The following is a 16874-nucleotide window of genomic DNA, read 5'->3' as shown; positions in this document are numbered from 1 at the left end:
ATGAATCAATGTCTCTAAATCCCTCCTTTCCGTGAGCCTGCTCTGCTCTGATTGGCCAGGCAGCTCAGTCTGTTGTGATTGGTGACAGCACGTCGAAAACAAAAAAGCCCATTGCCATAACTGAACGTCAGCTCCATCCGGTGGCTTCATACATCTCAGTGATTGTACACACCATAAACTAAAGACAGTAACGAACGATGACGTCGATTTTACCAAATCAATCTGAGCGTGAGTCCGAAGATGAAAGATTGGCAGAACTAGTTATTCAGTCCGAAGCTCCATTGCAAGGACGTTTCTCAGTGTTACACTACTCAGTTTGAGGTACATTATGAGATGTTGCAACTGTAATTCCTCACCATCAGCATTAACAAGTGTATGTCCATCAACAAACCGATGTGTATATTTCTAATTAATTGCGATGCACAACAAATCTTGCTCCATCCTTTATCTTTACTCAGAGTAGTAAGAATGACAGACAATCTGCATTAATAGACGCAGTTTTAGGTAATAGTGGGCCCACAGCTGATTAGCATAAGTATTTCAGTAAGACAGTAATAACGTGAGTTAGCCAGTTAGCTGGAAACTTACACAATATAAAACACAAAACTAAGTATTTTGAACAACTGGTAGAAAATATACATCAACAATTAAGTCATACTTACAGGTTGTGATTCTGAGGAGCAAGTTAAACTGGGTGCTGACCCATCTTTAAGAGCAAGCATTTTGCGAATCCCGTGTTGAACTCCGAGATTTGAGAAGCTGTCGTCACTAAAATGAAAGGAACACAACAAAAGTTTGGGATTCTACTGCTGTGGTATCATGGTAAAGCTGAATTTTAGCTTAATATACAATCATTTTGTTAATTACAGTGACAATGAATGAAGAACTTACTATTTGTATATAGCCTATTAATATATTAACAATTTAGAGACCACAATATATAAACTATGAATTAACTATAAACTAATAGTTTGCAATTGATTTTTAAGTACTTTATTAATGTACACTTTATTAGCTTATGTCATAAAACTGTATATAGATGCAGCAGAATGTGTACTATCTCTAGAGAGCTGACTTTCATAGAGAATATGAAAACAATATGGTTTCATGTGTTTTTTTTTTTTGTGGTAAAAATATTTTCCAGGAAGTTGTCTATTCATGCTTTGAGGCCTGAACAGTGGTACAATGATGGAGTAGCTTACCCTAAACTCTCCTGGCTCCATTCAGAACTTCTACCCAAACTATCACGGTGGGCTCTGGAGAGCAAGGCCAGTGAGTTTAAGAGCACCCTGTCCCTCATACCTCTAGAGAAATACGGTATTCTCTACCAGCAGCTGAAAGAAAAGTACAAAGCATTAGTAAAGGTAAGGGCATGATGTTTATTTTTTTTTCAAATGAAATCTTGATTGTGTCTTTCCACATGCATCAGTGATGAATTGGTCATAGAGAGAACCAGGATTTCTCCAGTGAGACGGTCAACTTATAGACCTACTATGAATCCAAAATTATACACAAATTAAAGATTTTAAGTGAGAAAATATTCTGATATTGTCCGTATTTTCTGGCCAGCTAATTTAAGCAGTGGTGCATCCTGGCATTGGTGATGTAGGCAGTGTTCTCTGTCGCCACCCCATACAAAGACAAAGGTCAAAATCAAACTCCCTATCTGACTGCAGAAGGTCTGAACTCCATCGCAGCTTTCATTGGCCAAGGACCGCCCAAGAGGATGTCTTACTGACATGTAACGCAACCAATGACAGTTCATTTTGTTCCGCATCATTTTTAGGGGCATGAAAATATAAAGTTGATGTTTATACGATAACAGACCGGAGTGCATCTACTAAATTATTAATTCCAAGTACATTGTTGCAAGTTTGCTATAGAACCGATAACGAACCAAATGAACTGATACCATTCTTTTCAGATTCGTTCCGATACCGATATCTGACACCAGCTAGGGTTGGGCCGTTAGACGATACCATCGTCCATCGCGATGGCTGACAAAAAGCGGCCAAAAAAGTCCCATTGACTTAACATTGCGACGAACTTTGACCACACGTAGCTCTGAGCGAGGATTTCGCAGAAACGTGTGATTTGCCACATTTGAAGAGGCTGACAGGCTCTGTAAGAGCATACCTCACAATGGGGTAAAAGTTGCACCCCTGGGGGGCAGGAGATGCCCAAAGTTGCCCCATTGACTTACTATGGGGAAGGAACGTCCCATGAAACACACATGCTTTTCCTACTATGGTAAATCGCATAGGGACTTTGTATTGAACGTAGCTCTGGATCACAGTGTCATAGAGACAAGGGGGAGGGCTCATTTTACTCAGACGACCAATCAGTCTCTCAAGATCATTGTGAAGCTATCAAGCCACACCCTGGCAACCATTTAGAGCCCCTTAGCAACAAGTTCCATAGACTTCCATTGAAAGAGTTCAAAGAGATATCTCCAGACTGAATTGTCATAGAAACATGGGGGTGGTCTCATTTGACTCGGGGCAGCAAACAGCCAATCATGAATCACCTCAACACTTCCAAGCCCCTCCCTAGCAACCATTGTCGAGCACCTTAGCAACCAAAATCCAAAGAGGGATATCTTCCATTCTGAATGTCACAGAGGCATGGGAGTTGGTTTATATCATTCATAGTGACAAGAAGCCTTTGGAGTTTCATGATTGGCAGCTGACAAGCCACTCCCTAGCAACCAAACAGAGTACCCTAGCAACCAAAATCCAAAGAGGGATATCTTCCATTCTGAATGTCACAGAGGCATGGGAGTTGGTTTATATCATTCATACTGACAAGAAGCCTTTGGAGTTTCATCATTGGCAGCTGCCAAACCACTCCATAGCAACCAAACAGAGTACCCTAGCAACCAAAATCCAAAGAGGCATATCTTCCATTCTGAATGTCGCAGAGGCATGGGAGTTTGTTTATATCATTCAACGTGCCCCTATTGTGCTATTTTAAAGGTATCTAATTTTGTTTTGGAGGTTTACATGCATCCAAGGTGTAAAAAAAAAAAAAAAAACACTTTAATTTTCTCACAGTATACATTGCAGCATCACCTCTTTTCTCACAGTGTCTAAAATGGTTCGATCAAGGATTCAGTCTCTCTAAACCTAGTCTCAGCCTCAGACGTCACGCCCACGGAACGTTGGCTAAACGTCTGATGCATATGGTACACTTAACTGGAAACACTTCAGGAATGTCGAAGTCGTCATCTGATTGGTTGAATTTTATCGGATTTCCGGGGGGCGCGAGTGTCGCGTTTATTTTCGGTCCGCCGGGAAACAAAGCGCAGACGTGTGATTGCGGAAGAAAAACTGTTGTGTTTACATGAGTGACAATGAGCATTTATCAAGATCAGCTAAACGTAGGATTCTCAAAAGTATGCGAGGTTCACGGCATAGACTCTTTAAGAGATGTCCAGGAGTTTTGTTTGAGGCACTTAGTGGAGACAAAAAGAGATATTTTAGCCTGTTTGCCGACGGGATTTGGGAAGAGTATTATTTTCCAAGCCTGGCCGACCCTTTGTCAGCATTTAGAAGGATTCCCAGCAGATCCAATTTTACTAGTTGTGTGTCCCCTCCTATCTATCTTGTTTTCTTCTCCTTCTTTGATTTTCTATGCTGACTGACTTGTTGCACGCCGGTCTGTTGTTGTGGGGACATTTCCACGCCCCGAATACAGTTCGTTTCGTTCAGCGTCACGTTTCGGGGCGTGGAAATGTCCCCACAACAACAGACCGGCGTGCAACAATAAACGCGACACTCGCGCCCCCCGGAAATCCGATAAAATTCAACCAATCAGATGACGACTTCGACATTCCTGAAGTGTTTCCAGTTAAGTGTACCATATGCATCAGACGTTTAGCCAACGTTCCGTGGGCGTGACATCTGAGGCTGAGACTACGTGTAGAATGACTCTTGATTTTCCATATAAAATCAAAATTTAACTTATTGCCTTTATCTTTTTAGCAGAAACTACTAGAGAGAAACATGGGTAGATGAATCTAGAAAGATTCTCTAGTTCCGTCAATAAAATTCTTCCAAAAATCATTAGCCAAGCTCTCTCTGCAGCCAAGTATTCATTATTAATCTACATTTCTCTAAATTATCAATATTTAAATTTTCTAAATCATCCACTGTCTAAAGCACTATTCGCACAGGATTAGTATTACCTGGTGAACTCTAGTAATTTGTAATAATTGCAGAGATTGTCTGTGATTTTAATCCCGTGTGAATCGGCCATGTCTGTAATTTGTAAAGTAAAAATTCCCCCGCAAATGAGGTCCTGTGATAATATTAGTCCCGTGCGAATCAGCATCTCTGTGATTTGGCGGGGTCGTTTATAATTTTTTCAAGGTTTTTGTTTCCTGTGCGCTTTTTTATCCATCTTTCGCGAAGAATGGAGTGTTTTGATAGTATTTTGGGTGCTGGGTCATATCGCTATACACCATGATACGATACAACTATACAATTGGAGTGTTTTGATAGTATTTTGGGTGCTGGGTCATATCGCTATACACCATGATACGATACAACTATACAATTTGCAGAAAGAGAAAGCTGAAAACCATCATAAGAGCAAAAACAAAAATAATGATTAGATGGAGATGGATGACATGTATAGCAGCATGTGGTAAGGAACATTCTTCTGTTTATGTTATATCATACAGCTAGACCTATAATAACGACAAGACATTTCCAAGCAATAGCCAATTGACATCATATCCGGGAGATAAGTCATTAAATTCCCGTGCGAATGCGCCACACGAATTTCAGATGTGGGTGGGTAATTTCTAAATCACACGAGGTCCCCAGATAATACTAATCCAGTGCGAATAGGGCTTTAGATAACCAAATGCCTAAATATTTAACTTCGTTTTTAACTGGGATACTGTACATTGTTATATTAGGATGATCATGAATGGCCAATCCCTCGCATTTTGACATATTTAGCATTAAACCTGAAGCTTTTGAAAAAATCTTGATTAACTGAAGTGTTAGGGGTATTTGCTGTTAATTTCTTAGGAAACGAGTAGTTTTGTCAGCAAATTGACCGACAATAAAATTATTCCAGTTTTCAATCTAGAAGCCAGTGCTTTAGTAAACACTTTGTAATCCATATTTCGTAGTGTAATGGGGAGTAGGTTAATAATCTCTCATCTTTTCCTGGCTTTGGTATCAAAATTATAAGCCCTTGTTTCATAGTTCGCAATAATTCATGATCACTTATACAATTGTGTAAGGCTTCAAATAAAATATATTTTAGGTCATCCCAAAATAATTAATAAAAATCTGTGGTTAAACCATCAGGACCCAGTGATTTACCAGGTTTACTTTGTTTAACAGCTGCATCAATCTATTGTATGGTTATGTCGTCTGATTCACAAAAGTTGACTGGATATTATTTTTTATCATCTGGAAAAAAAAAAGTAAATAATAGAGGAAATGGATGAGGAATACAATTTAGAGTCAAATGTAAACCTCTTTTGCTATTATGCAATGATTTGATTGTTCTACTTTGTACACAATTAAACTGTCTTTTTTGTCATCTTTTTTCCAAATTAATGAAGTATGAGCAATTATTCTCACCCTCTTAGCCACTTAGCCCTAGATCTCACATATGCCCCTTTTGCCTTTTTAATATTGATTTCATCTAAAATGGAATGTAGCTAGTTTTTCTTTCTCTTCTTCTGACATTTTAGGTTGGCGACAACATTTATTAATCTCTTGAATTAACTGCATTTCTTTTTCATGTTTCATTTTTATCAGATTTTTGCTAAAGCTCATTGAATATCCTCTCAATTTGTTTTAAATATTTCCATTTAGTACCACTTGACATCTTTTTTACTTTAAATTCTGCAATATTTTGACCTCTGCATTCCACTTCCGCAGACTTCACAAGCATGTTCATGGCCAGTGCAAACAGAGACACAGAGATTGTGCAGCTTGTAATGCTTGTAACTGTGTGTTCGATACACCCTGGGAGGCTCCTCCCTTCTGCACCAAGGTGTCTATGTAGGTATTCTTAAGGAGAAATCCCATCAGACGATTGGAAACAATCTTGAAGAAGATTTTGCACTCAACACTAAGGAGGGAGATTGTCCTAAACTGCTCGATGTTACTTGCATTCTCCTCCTTGGGAATCCACACGCCTTCTGCGTATCTCCACTGCTGAGGTACTCTCCCTCTTCTCCAGATGGTTCTTAGAATCTTCCAAAGACGTTCCAGAAGCCTGGAGCAATGTTTGAAGACCTTGTATGGAACTCCACTTGGGCCCGGTGCTGATGATGTTCTGGCAGATTTGATGACCTCTTTGACTTCCTTAAGGGTGGGTTCGTTGATGTTAAAGAGGGAGCTAGGTTCAGGTGGGCATATAAGGGCTGCACAGTGACCAAGGTCTTGCTCCCTCATGCCATCGCTGTAGGTGTTGCGGATATAGCGGTTGATATCCTCCTCAGGACATGAGAGTTGACCACTGCGTTTCTCTCCCAGCAGCTTCCTTGTAAAACCAAATGGATCAGCAATGAAGGCACTGCGCCTACAGGCCCTCTCCTTGCCCCTCTTCCTGTGCCACTCAGCACGCCGAAGGGTGATTATTTACCTCATTAAACAGCTGCGCTATACATTTAAAAGATGTCTTAATTGTATAGTATATATTTATATATTAGTGCTGTCAAAGTTAGCATGTTAATAACGCGTTAACGCAAAATCATATTAACGGCACTAATTTTTTTAACGCGCGATTAACGCAGCGCGTATTTTCTGTTTGACCCGTGGCCCAAACCCCTAGTTGGAGAAATGGAGATACACAGTGTTGCCAACTTAGCGACATTGCAGACCCCTTTAGTGATTTTTTCCCTTCAAAAAAGGGTCGCGTTTCAGTCACTATTTCATATTCATTCTGTTGTTTGACAACAGAAACAGTAAAATATACCAATGAAAACAGTTTTATTGAGAATTTAGCGTTATTAAAATGGGCACAGAGAGAGACAAACTAATGTAATAATAAATAATAAATGTACATTTAGCATTTTCAGAAGAGCTGCCCTGTCATGCAAAAATCTAAACATGTTTGTGTTAGTAAATTGCTCAGTGCAAAGAAAGAGAAGTAATGGGAACCTGGTATTTCTTTGTTCTTTCTACATGTGTCTAATAGACATGAACAAGTTCTTTGAAAAACATCTATGACCTTTGAAACATGTCTCGTCTTCATGCTCTATGTTGACTATGGTTTCAATAATAAACATACATTTGCATAAAGACTGACATGTCGGTCAAACGGCCTTATGGGCGGGCCTTGGCCAAAGAAAGCTGCTATGAATTCCAGACCTTCAGCCGTCAGTCTGAAGGTCTGGCTACGCGAGACTATTCTACACGTAAAAGTGATATGATAAAAGATTATGAAGAATGTGGTCTTAAAACGATTGATCTTGATATTATGAATGGGGTCATCAAACTTAACATCAATCTTTCATTAATGATTAGTCCTCATTCTGGTTTGAGATAGCTGTATTCAAAAATGTGGCGGCATAAGTTTTTTTGTTACAATGTGACTTTGAGCTTTCTAAACTCCCTCTAAAACTTTCTGCTTTTCATTATTATACTGGAAATTAATTTACAAAACATAATTTTAGCCCACATAACATGTCAATCTGGAACAACAGATGTATAACAGTGAACATGAAATCTTTGTTTGATGATGAGTGGTGGCAGAAAGGCATATTATTCTCAAGCTGTTTTATGGATATCTTTATGCAGTTGAAAGATTAAATCTGCCAAGATTCAAAAATGCTCTTCAGAAACCTACAGGTGACGAATACATGTACTGTTACACCCCTAATATTTACTAAGAAAATCACGGTTTTGTAGAGGGGGTCAAAATGACAATTTTCACTTGAGATTTGGAGCCAAATTACAGGAGTGTAAAAAGATAGCAGCATCATTATTTGAGATTGGTAGGTCTGTTAGTTAAATCTGTTTACTTCAGCAATCTTTGTTGCATTATATGCCAATATCTTCATTTTAAAGACCCTATATGGTTCAATAACAGAGATATTGGGATTTCAGTGCAGTAACACTTCAGAATCTGTTAAAATGAACAAAATACCTTCTTCCAAATATCTGATTCAAATATAGATTCTTATAAATACACTTTTAAGAGCAAGTTCATGTGCCTCAACTTGACTATTTTAGTGTATTTTTGGCACTCATAGAGGTATGTTGTATGCAGTTGTTTTGATAGAGGGAAACATATATTTCTAGTTTCATCATTTATTTTTCAGACATTCCCCTTTAAATGCAATAAGTATCAGCTGTGTGCAAATTGAATCACATTTGGTTTTTGACCATTGCAAATGGGTAAAATCCAACAAATTGAACATGGAGCCACATTGAGATCCCCATGTCTATGGGATTAAATCATATAGTGCCTTGAAAATGAAGATTTCAGAAGAAAAGTTTAAGAACCAGAATCTAAAATCATATTGAAATGTCTTTAGGACTTTTTGAGTGACAGTCACACAAACTGTGGAAAAATAATATTTATGGCAATTATGATAGCAATGATAGCATTTCTAGTTTCAACATTATTTATTGTTCAGGTATTCCTCTTTAAAAGATAAAAGTATCAGCTGTATGCAAAGGGACCAACATTTGTTTTTTGGCCACTGAAAATGTGTACAATTGACGAATTTATTCATGGAACCGCATTAAAATCTCCATATCTCTGGGATTGAACAATATAGGACCTTTAAAATGAAGAGAACAAAATAAATGTTTGTTAAAAAGCAAAATCTAAAAGTATATTAAGATATCTTTAATACTTCTTGAGTTACAGGCATAAAAACTTGGGGGAAAAACACAATAAGTGCATTTTTGAACCGTCACTGTTGCCATGTAATGCAACAAAGAAGTCAACAGATTTTAGTAATAGACCTACCAATCTCCTTAACAACTTTCCTTAATAAAATAACATGGAGCCCCACCATGTTAACCCCCTCCTAACCCCCCTTTAACTTATTGTTTGGTATGTGTTGTAGAATGTGATGTGAAAATTGAATGTAATCTTTGTTTGTAAATCTTTCAGTTATGACTGCCTTTCTGTTAATGTTCAACAACAACAACAACAACAACAAAAAAAAAACACCTTCTTAAAGCCAAAAATGGTGGGGGTGGATGCTACATACAGTACACCCCACTACTTAAATACTAAATAAATAAGATCAGGCATCTGGATCAGTCGTCTTTTGACTTCACTGCATGATTCCTACCTGTTATGTGTATCATTTTATAATATTAAAATACTTTCTTCTTTCAAAACTTAAACTATAAACAAGACATTTTTTGAAGTGTGAAGTTGATTATGGTGCTATCAAAAAAGAAAAACCTTATGTGCTTGTTAAAGCAGTGTGACTACTTGTTGGTTGAGATGATCTGTTTGTCCAACCAATAAAAGATGTGGAGTATTCAGGAAACATTCTTTGCAAATCTGTTACACTTATCCTTTAACTACCTAAATATTTAGTATTACAGAAGATTCTTTAAAAAAAAAAAGTTTTTTGTTGCCCGTGCCTTGTTAAAACATCTCTTTCATACACAGTGAAAATCAATGTCTTTAAAAATCAAGAGTAGTTTGTATTATATGCATTGGTGGTGCATGTAGTGGAGGACTATCTACTGTTTATTGTGATGGCCATCATTGGTCTCAGGATTTGATTTTAGTCTCATATACTATCCTTAATATGTGTTGGGTGTTTGCTTAGATTTCAAGTATTACATTTCTGCAATTTAAGATAAATAAATAAGAGAAAGCTTTTAATTTTTCAGGTCTGGCCTGAAGTTACTGATCCAGAGAAGTTTGTGTTTGAAGATGTTGCCATTGCTACGTATCTGTTGGTAGGTTGGACTATTCATTGTTTATTAGGAATATTATCTAATTTATAATTGAGTGATTGCATTTTACCTAAATATTAAGTGAATACATAGGACTATATCATTAAGATATTAAGATTTAATAACTGACAGTTTATGCATAAGAGACTTTATATGGAAAGCTTTGAAAATGTATATGGTGCATGTTAAAGAAATGGAGTAGGGCTGTCACTATCGATTATTTTGGTAATTGAGTGATTGGTCGATTATTTTGAGTAATCGGATATTTTTTTGTGGTAATAAAAATAAACCTAAGCAAACAATAGCTTTCAAAATGACTTCAAATACATATACTGTATAATAGCAATGAGGCAATCATTTTTGGTTCAAATAAGTAATCGTATGGTTTTATAGAACAACACTGTTAAAATACATAATATTATATACATAATATAAACAATCAACTTATGTACATTATGTATTATAAATGCCTGCAGAGGTCTCCAACAGCCTGGTGGTGGTGTTGTCCCACTTTACAGGAGATCAAATCATTGTTTAATATTGGCCAAATGACATTTAATTCAAATGTTAACTTAATATTTAATATTTTTATGATAGAAATGCTACAGTCACTGTATTTTCTTGAACAAGAATATGTGGACATCAAAACATGCAAAGCGAGGGTTTAAACTTTTATTTTGAAATAGCACTTAACAGTTTGCATGTTTAGAAACATATTGATGTATTCTCCTGTGTTGCCGTAGGTTAATAAATTATGTATGTTACAAATCTGATTAAATGGCACACATTGCGTTCCCAGATGAACGTTATAAGAAACCAAAACTCACAGCATATGCAGATATGGAGTTTGAGACACGCTCCACGGATATAAATGATAACAGTTTGTGTGGAGCAGCATTTATTGTAAATGGAGCCACTTCCGGTATTTTGCCGGTTACTTGACACAGGTAAAATTGCAATCTAGGATTTTTTTAAATCAAGTACTCAAATTTAATTTAGGAATCGTGACAGCCCTAAAATGGAGTCATGAACATCTAATGAAATCTAATTGACTGAGCATATCAGAGAAAAACAGTGTCCCTCGGTCACCGGTGCAGGTCTTGTGGGGTGAAGAGCGTGCTGAAAACGGAACAACAACCAAACAGTCCTTTGTGGATCTCGGCTGTGGAAATGGCCTCCTGGTTCACATTTTAAACAACGAAGGGGTAGGTTATCTAGCATCTACTGCAGTGTTGAATTACTACACCATGGACCATGTGTCATTCCTGTAAATCACCTACGCAACTCCCCTAGTGAAACACTTTTAACACTTGTTAATATTCATCCAGTTTTAAAATCAATCATACACCCATCTATGTTTTTTAACTTTTAATTATACTATGGATTTGAAATTTGACTCCTTCCCTCTCAGGGCTTAAAGATAATTATTCACAGTTACTGTGATGTACTCTGTTCTGTTTTGAGTAAACTGAAGTTGGTCTTGCACTCCTTGGTTTCAGCATCCTGGAAAGGGCACTGACATTCGCAAAAGGAAGATCTGGGACATGTATGGGCCTGGTACTCATCTAGAGGTAAGATAGGATTGAGACAATGTACAGTGTCATTGATAGTCACATTTTCCATTTTATAAGATGCTTTAGACCAGTTTTTGTAACCATTTATAGCAGTTTTGCCTATTTTACAAACTCACCTTTTATTGTGCTTTAATCATTGGTCAGTATGAAAAGTCCATATTGTTGTATATATTATAAATGTCGCATTTTAATGTGCTATAATATGTTGACAGTATAATTAATTTATCAATCCTTATTTTGATTAATAAATATCAAAATATTGCCAAGCAATGTGCAAATTTTCTTCAGAAAATGTTGAAATGTAGTTCCACTGTTTTGAGATTTTTCTATTAGAAAAAAGTTTCACTAAAGTTGATTTTAAATGAATAATGGAGATTCAGACGAATATCTGTGATTTATAAATTCCTGTCCCATCTCTCAAGAAAATCTGAACTTGTTTCCCTCGCCATGCTATTCAGTCAATGTTTGATTTTTTTTGTTTTTTTTTGTTGCTATCCTCAAACTGTGCAAATTTTGTTTTCTCTGTGTCCTTTTGTTCAAACATTTCCTGAGCTAAATTATTTATAATGTCCTGCCCTGAAATAGTTTCAGAGATGCTTCTGTGGCAATCTTTGTGATCTTAGAAGGTGCATTTGTGCACCAGTGAAAACCCTGTAGTATTTCAACATCACTCAAACACATAGTGGTATAAAAGAATATTTATACACATTTTTAAGATATTTTAGATGTATAAATGATAAGATGTCACAAACTTAACAATGTTGACCCAAAATTGGTTCAGAGGCTGAACTTTCTCGGCAAAACTTCAATTGGTAAGCTTCATTGGAACCATGATCTGAGGGTCCATGCCAAATTTGGGAACAGTGCCACCTACAGGTAATGAGATCTGGAAAATGGCTATTTTTGCTCTTAACTTTTGAACAGTTTGTCAGATTTTTTTTTTACTTTGGTGTCTATGGATTCCTTGTGTCCTGCCGAATCTGATCATTTTGAATTTTGTCATAAATTGCAATATCTTTTAAACAATTTGACATATTGGCACAAAATTAAAAGGGGATCATCGACAAAATGCCCTGAAGGTATCTGAGAAGTTTGAACACAGCGCCACCTAGTGTTCCAGAGATATAAGGATTTTTGCAAAAAACTTTATAACTTTGAAAACTGTCCAAATTTAGTTCTCTTACGAGAGGTTCTCTCGTACTGCGTAATATCTTACGCTATGGGGAAAAGTCTCTTTTCCGCGAGATACTGAAGCCAAAAAATTATCCTTAATTTTGTATTAACCCTCTGGAGTCTGAGCTGTTTTCTGGGCCCTGGAGGTGTTCTGACATGCTCTGACATTTGTGCTTTTTTCAGTTATTTATAAACATGTTAATGGCAAAGGTGTAAATTCACTCTATATAGCACAAACAGGGCTACCAAAATATCTGATCAACATGCATGTATATGTTTGAATTTTTAAGAGAATAATGTTTATGCGTGGTTATTGGAAAAAATAAAAATGAAAGTTGCAGAAATAAGGCCACAAAACACATACTAAATATGTGGCAATAAGACTTTTGACTAATGGATGTGGTCGCCTATAGTTTTTTCTTCAAAATTATGTGAAAATAGTCTTGCTTTATCGTTCACATAAAACCATACATTGATTTGAATTGATGTAAAACAGGTTTTGCTTGGAAAGCCAATATGCGAGGGGGGCGTGAACGAGGAGTGGTTTACACCTGAGAAATACAATGTCCCACCCACTCTGCATAATGATGAGCCATTCACTCAGGTGTGAAACTGACTGAGCCACAATGCAAGGACAAAAGATATATTTAGAAGAAGACTTATATTGACCATTTAAGATTTTGCTTACATCTATCTTGTAAATATGTTTTGCTATTTTATTAAAAAGGTTACAACAACAATAATTACAATTTCAACAATATTTCAAGTGTAGCCTACTCTTTCTTTGTAAAAAAAAGAAAAAGATTATAGGCCTACATTTTATCTATGTATTCATTACTTTGAATATAGCCAACATTGGAACAGCTAACATCTTAGTTGATGACTTTATTTTTGACAAAAATAGTAGGCTATTTTATATATAGAAATTGCTAAACAAAAGCTTATTTGACGAGGCAGTATATTCTACAGTAAAAACTGTACCCAAATCTACTAAACAAAATGTTGTCTTTCATATTTCGCCTGACTGTAACGTTGTTTTCATGAAATATTAGTGCATATTGTTAATTTGCCGTTTAATACGTTGCTTATACAAATAGCCTACATTTTATTTAAACATATTTCAGTCGATTTTTACTCATCTCAGTATAGCAATACAGTTTGCTAAAACATCATCATTCATTCACACACGCGATTTAAATTTAACTTCTGGCAAAGATGAAGTTGACGATAGGCTATTGACTCGCGATCTTCGCAGTAGGCTAGTGAACGCACCGGAGAAATGCACATTTATTAGGCTACATAGTTTTTTTGTTTTGGATGGTTTTGTTTAGAACCAGCTTTCTGTAAATATATTTCAAATTTTTTTAGACATGTGAGGCGAGTAGGCTACGGTCTGGTTCATGATGATCTCCAGTTCAGACCTTATGTTGTGATTGCTAGCTAGCCTATATTTACTTTAAATCCAGGAAATTTGTTAATGAAAAAATTATTAAAATTAAGATACAATTGATACAAAACGAAATTCGTTTTAAAGAAAGGATTTGTACTTTCTGTTTTGAGGTCTCTGTGAATGTTTGAAAGTCTTTTAGTGCTTAGAGCGCTCGCGTCCATAATGGAGAACTGTCACGTAATATTGTTTTTTTCCTCATAAATGCGAACACGAAAAATAAAAGACAAAAGACTTTTAAGTAAAACTTACTCCGAAATTGTGTCCTCGGCGGAATTCGCTCTTCAATATGCTGCCGTTCGTCGTCTGAGTTACAATCTTCCTCTGAGGAAACAACCCGGTATCATGCATTCTTCCTCGCTGTCCAGAATCATCTGAATGGCGTCTTCATTACCGGAGAAGCGTGCCATACTCAAAACGCGATGAACTATCAGTAAGTCTGATAGAAACTGTGTTTTTATGGCATTGATCGGGGGGCGTATGCGATGCATACTATATCACCTAAACTATTTACATGTGAATCGCGCCGGGGGCGGGGCGGCCGCAGCTGATTATAGAGATAATGAGGCAGAAGGAAAAACGGTACCTCTCCTTGCTTTCAAACGGATTACATGAGTTGAAAACATTTGTTTTTTATATAAATTACTTCATTTAAAAGAAGAGATTTCAAGCTTCATAAAGACATAACTCACATGCCTGTGTGAGAAGTATTCGCTGAGTTATGATTCATTTTCGGACGTGTTTCAGAATGGACTACACGGACAGAGAGAAGGCAGAACTCGCTTCGTGTTTATTTTTCTTTATTTGGCAAAAAGCACCACACTAGTTTTTATTGTGAGTATACACAAAAATAATACACATTTAACAGAATCGATTGATGTATGAAACTCCTATGGAAAATCAAAGTCAACAGAGTATTTATGAGTTTCTTTTACACTGATAAAAAAAAAGCGAGCTGGTATCGCCGGCGATACCGTCGACCTCTGGGGGTTAATGTAAAACGCGTTGCAGCAGCACGCAGACATAGGCAAGATGGCTCGTGTGCCTATTGGCTGCTCTGCGGCAACTGCACCAGCCTATCGAGAGAGGCCCTCATGACGTCAGATCCAATGAGATTCGCGCCCTCAACGTCACATCCCGCCGAAGCGGGCGTGGCCAGGGCCTATAAATCAGGCTCGACGGGGCTGGATAAACTGATTTTTCATCTCTTCAGCGAAGCTCACGCATCGCTGGATCCAGAGAGAAAGAAGCCGCGCCGTCTGAGAAAGCTCTTCAGCGGGACGAGCCACTGCACCTGAAGCCGCTGGCCGCGCCACCTTCAGTTGCCGTTCCTGCTGCGCTAACCGGCGTTATATCCTTTTCTCTGCTACTGTGTTTTGTGTGTGTGTGTGTGTGTTCGCCGCCGCGACACACACTCTCATTGCCTAAAAGAGCCGGGCGTCTTTTTCAAGATGCCCTTTTCCTGCCTGGGTGAGGATCACGCAGCTCTCGCGCTCGCTGACGGCGGCTGCCCTCGCTGCGAGCTACTGCTTACGGCGACTCTGAGGACTCGCCTGGCATCCTTCCCTGAGACTGCACCTCCGCCCGCCGCGGGACCGCGCCGTAAAAGTGCCGTGCTCAACGAGTCCCGGAACTTCCCCCAACCTGCAAAAGCTCGCCGGTGCGCCCGCCTGCTTCGCTAGAGTCTCTTCCTGATGGACAGCGGTTGCCGCCTGCCGCCGCCTCCGTCGTGGATATCTACCAAGAAGCCGCGTCTGTGGGGGATGATACCTGCTCTATCCTGGCGTCGGGCAGTGAGGATTGGGCGAGCTCTGTGGATCTCGCGCCCTCTGCTCGCGAGCCGTCTGCAAAGAGCCAGCAAAACGGGGCTAGTTTTTCTTTACGTTACAAGAAAGCTACCCCGCCCTTGCCATTCACGCGTTACTCACCGGCGAAAGGAGAAAAGAGTGTTTTAATCCCGCCGAGGCCGGACTAACATCCTTTTCTCACACATTTTCTCAGTCCTCTCTGAAGTTCAGGCGACTGGAAATGTCAATATTGCAGTAACGAGCCTGTTATAATACACTCGCGCCTGCAAACGGACGCCGAAGCAAAATATGATGCTCTCTCTTCCCACTCTCTCCCTTCGCTCGTGCCGCACAAACTGCGCCGTTCACAGGGGATGTCGGAAGCGGACGGTTACTGGGCTAGTTAGTTTCTTTACATTACAAGAAAGCTACCCCGCCCTCGCGTGCGTCGCCGGCGAAAGAGTGTTTTTTAGTCCTACCGAGGCCGGACAAACCTCCTTTTCTCACACATTTTCTCAGTCCCCTCTGAAGTTCAGGCGACTGGAAATGTCAATATTGCAGTAACGAGCCTGTTATAATACACGCACGCCTGCAAACAAATGCCAACGCAAACATACGCTCTCTTGTATGCTCGCGCTAACTGAAAGCTTATGTGTTTCCCCCTGTAGCTCAGTGGTGGAATCTTAGGCTTTCGCGCCAGAGACCCGTGTTCGAATCCCGGGTCGGGCGGCAGGTGAAATTATCTTTCGCTCTGTCAGTCCCCTTAAAAGGCGACTGCAGATGTGTATTTTGCAGCCAACGAGCGCGTTGTACAACCCGCTTGCCTGCACCCAAACACCGTTTCTAAAAAAAAATTAAAAAAAAGTCTTCCTAGCCCGCCTAGAAAAGCGACAGTGTTCAAGTCCCGCTGCGGCCAGACTTCCACCAAAACTTCTCGCTCGTTCAGTTCCAGGAAATGTGACTGTTCCAGTGTATTTTGCAGTAAACA

General features: G+C 38.6%; 1 protein-coding gene across 1 annotated transcript in view; it reads left to right on the top strand.

Moving 5' to 3' along the window:
- The window catches only part of trmt44 (tRNA methyltransferase 44 homolog), a 114852-nt gene that overhangs the window by 18691 nt on the left and 79287 nt on the right, over positions 1-16874 (top strand). The window contains exons 3-6 of the mRNA XM_084110298.1: positions 1145-1364; positions 9840-9908; positions 11003-11110; positions 11405-11476. Of these exons, the coding sequence (XP_083966424.1) occupies positions 1145-1364; positions 9840-9908; positions 11003-11110; positions 11405-11476 (469 nt within the window). The remainder of the gene's footprint in view (positions 1-1144; positions 1365-9839; positions 9909-11002; positions 11111-11404; positions 11477-16874) is intronic.

The sequence above is a fragment of the Abramis brama genome (assembly GCF_963993115.1).
Source record: "Abramis brama genome assembly, chromosome: 3".
In the NCBI taxonomy this organism is placed as follows: Eukaryota; Metazoa; Chordata; class Actinopteri; order Cypriniformes; family Leuciscidae; genus Abramis; species Abramis brama.
The sequence above is the reverse complement of the archived record's forward strand: the minus strand, read 5'-3'. Positions and strand labels throughout refer to the sequence as shown.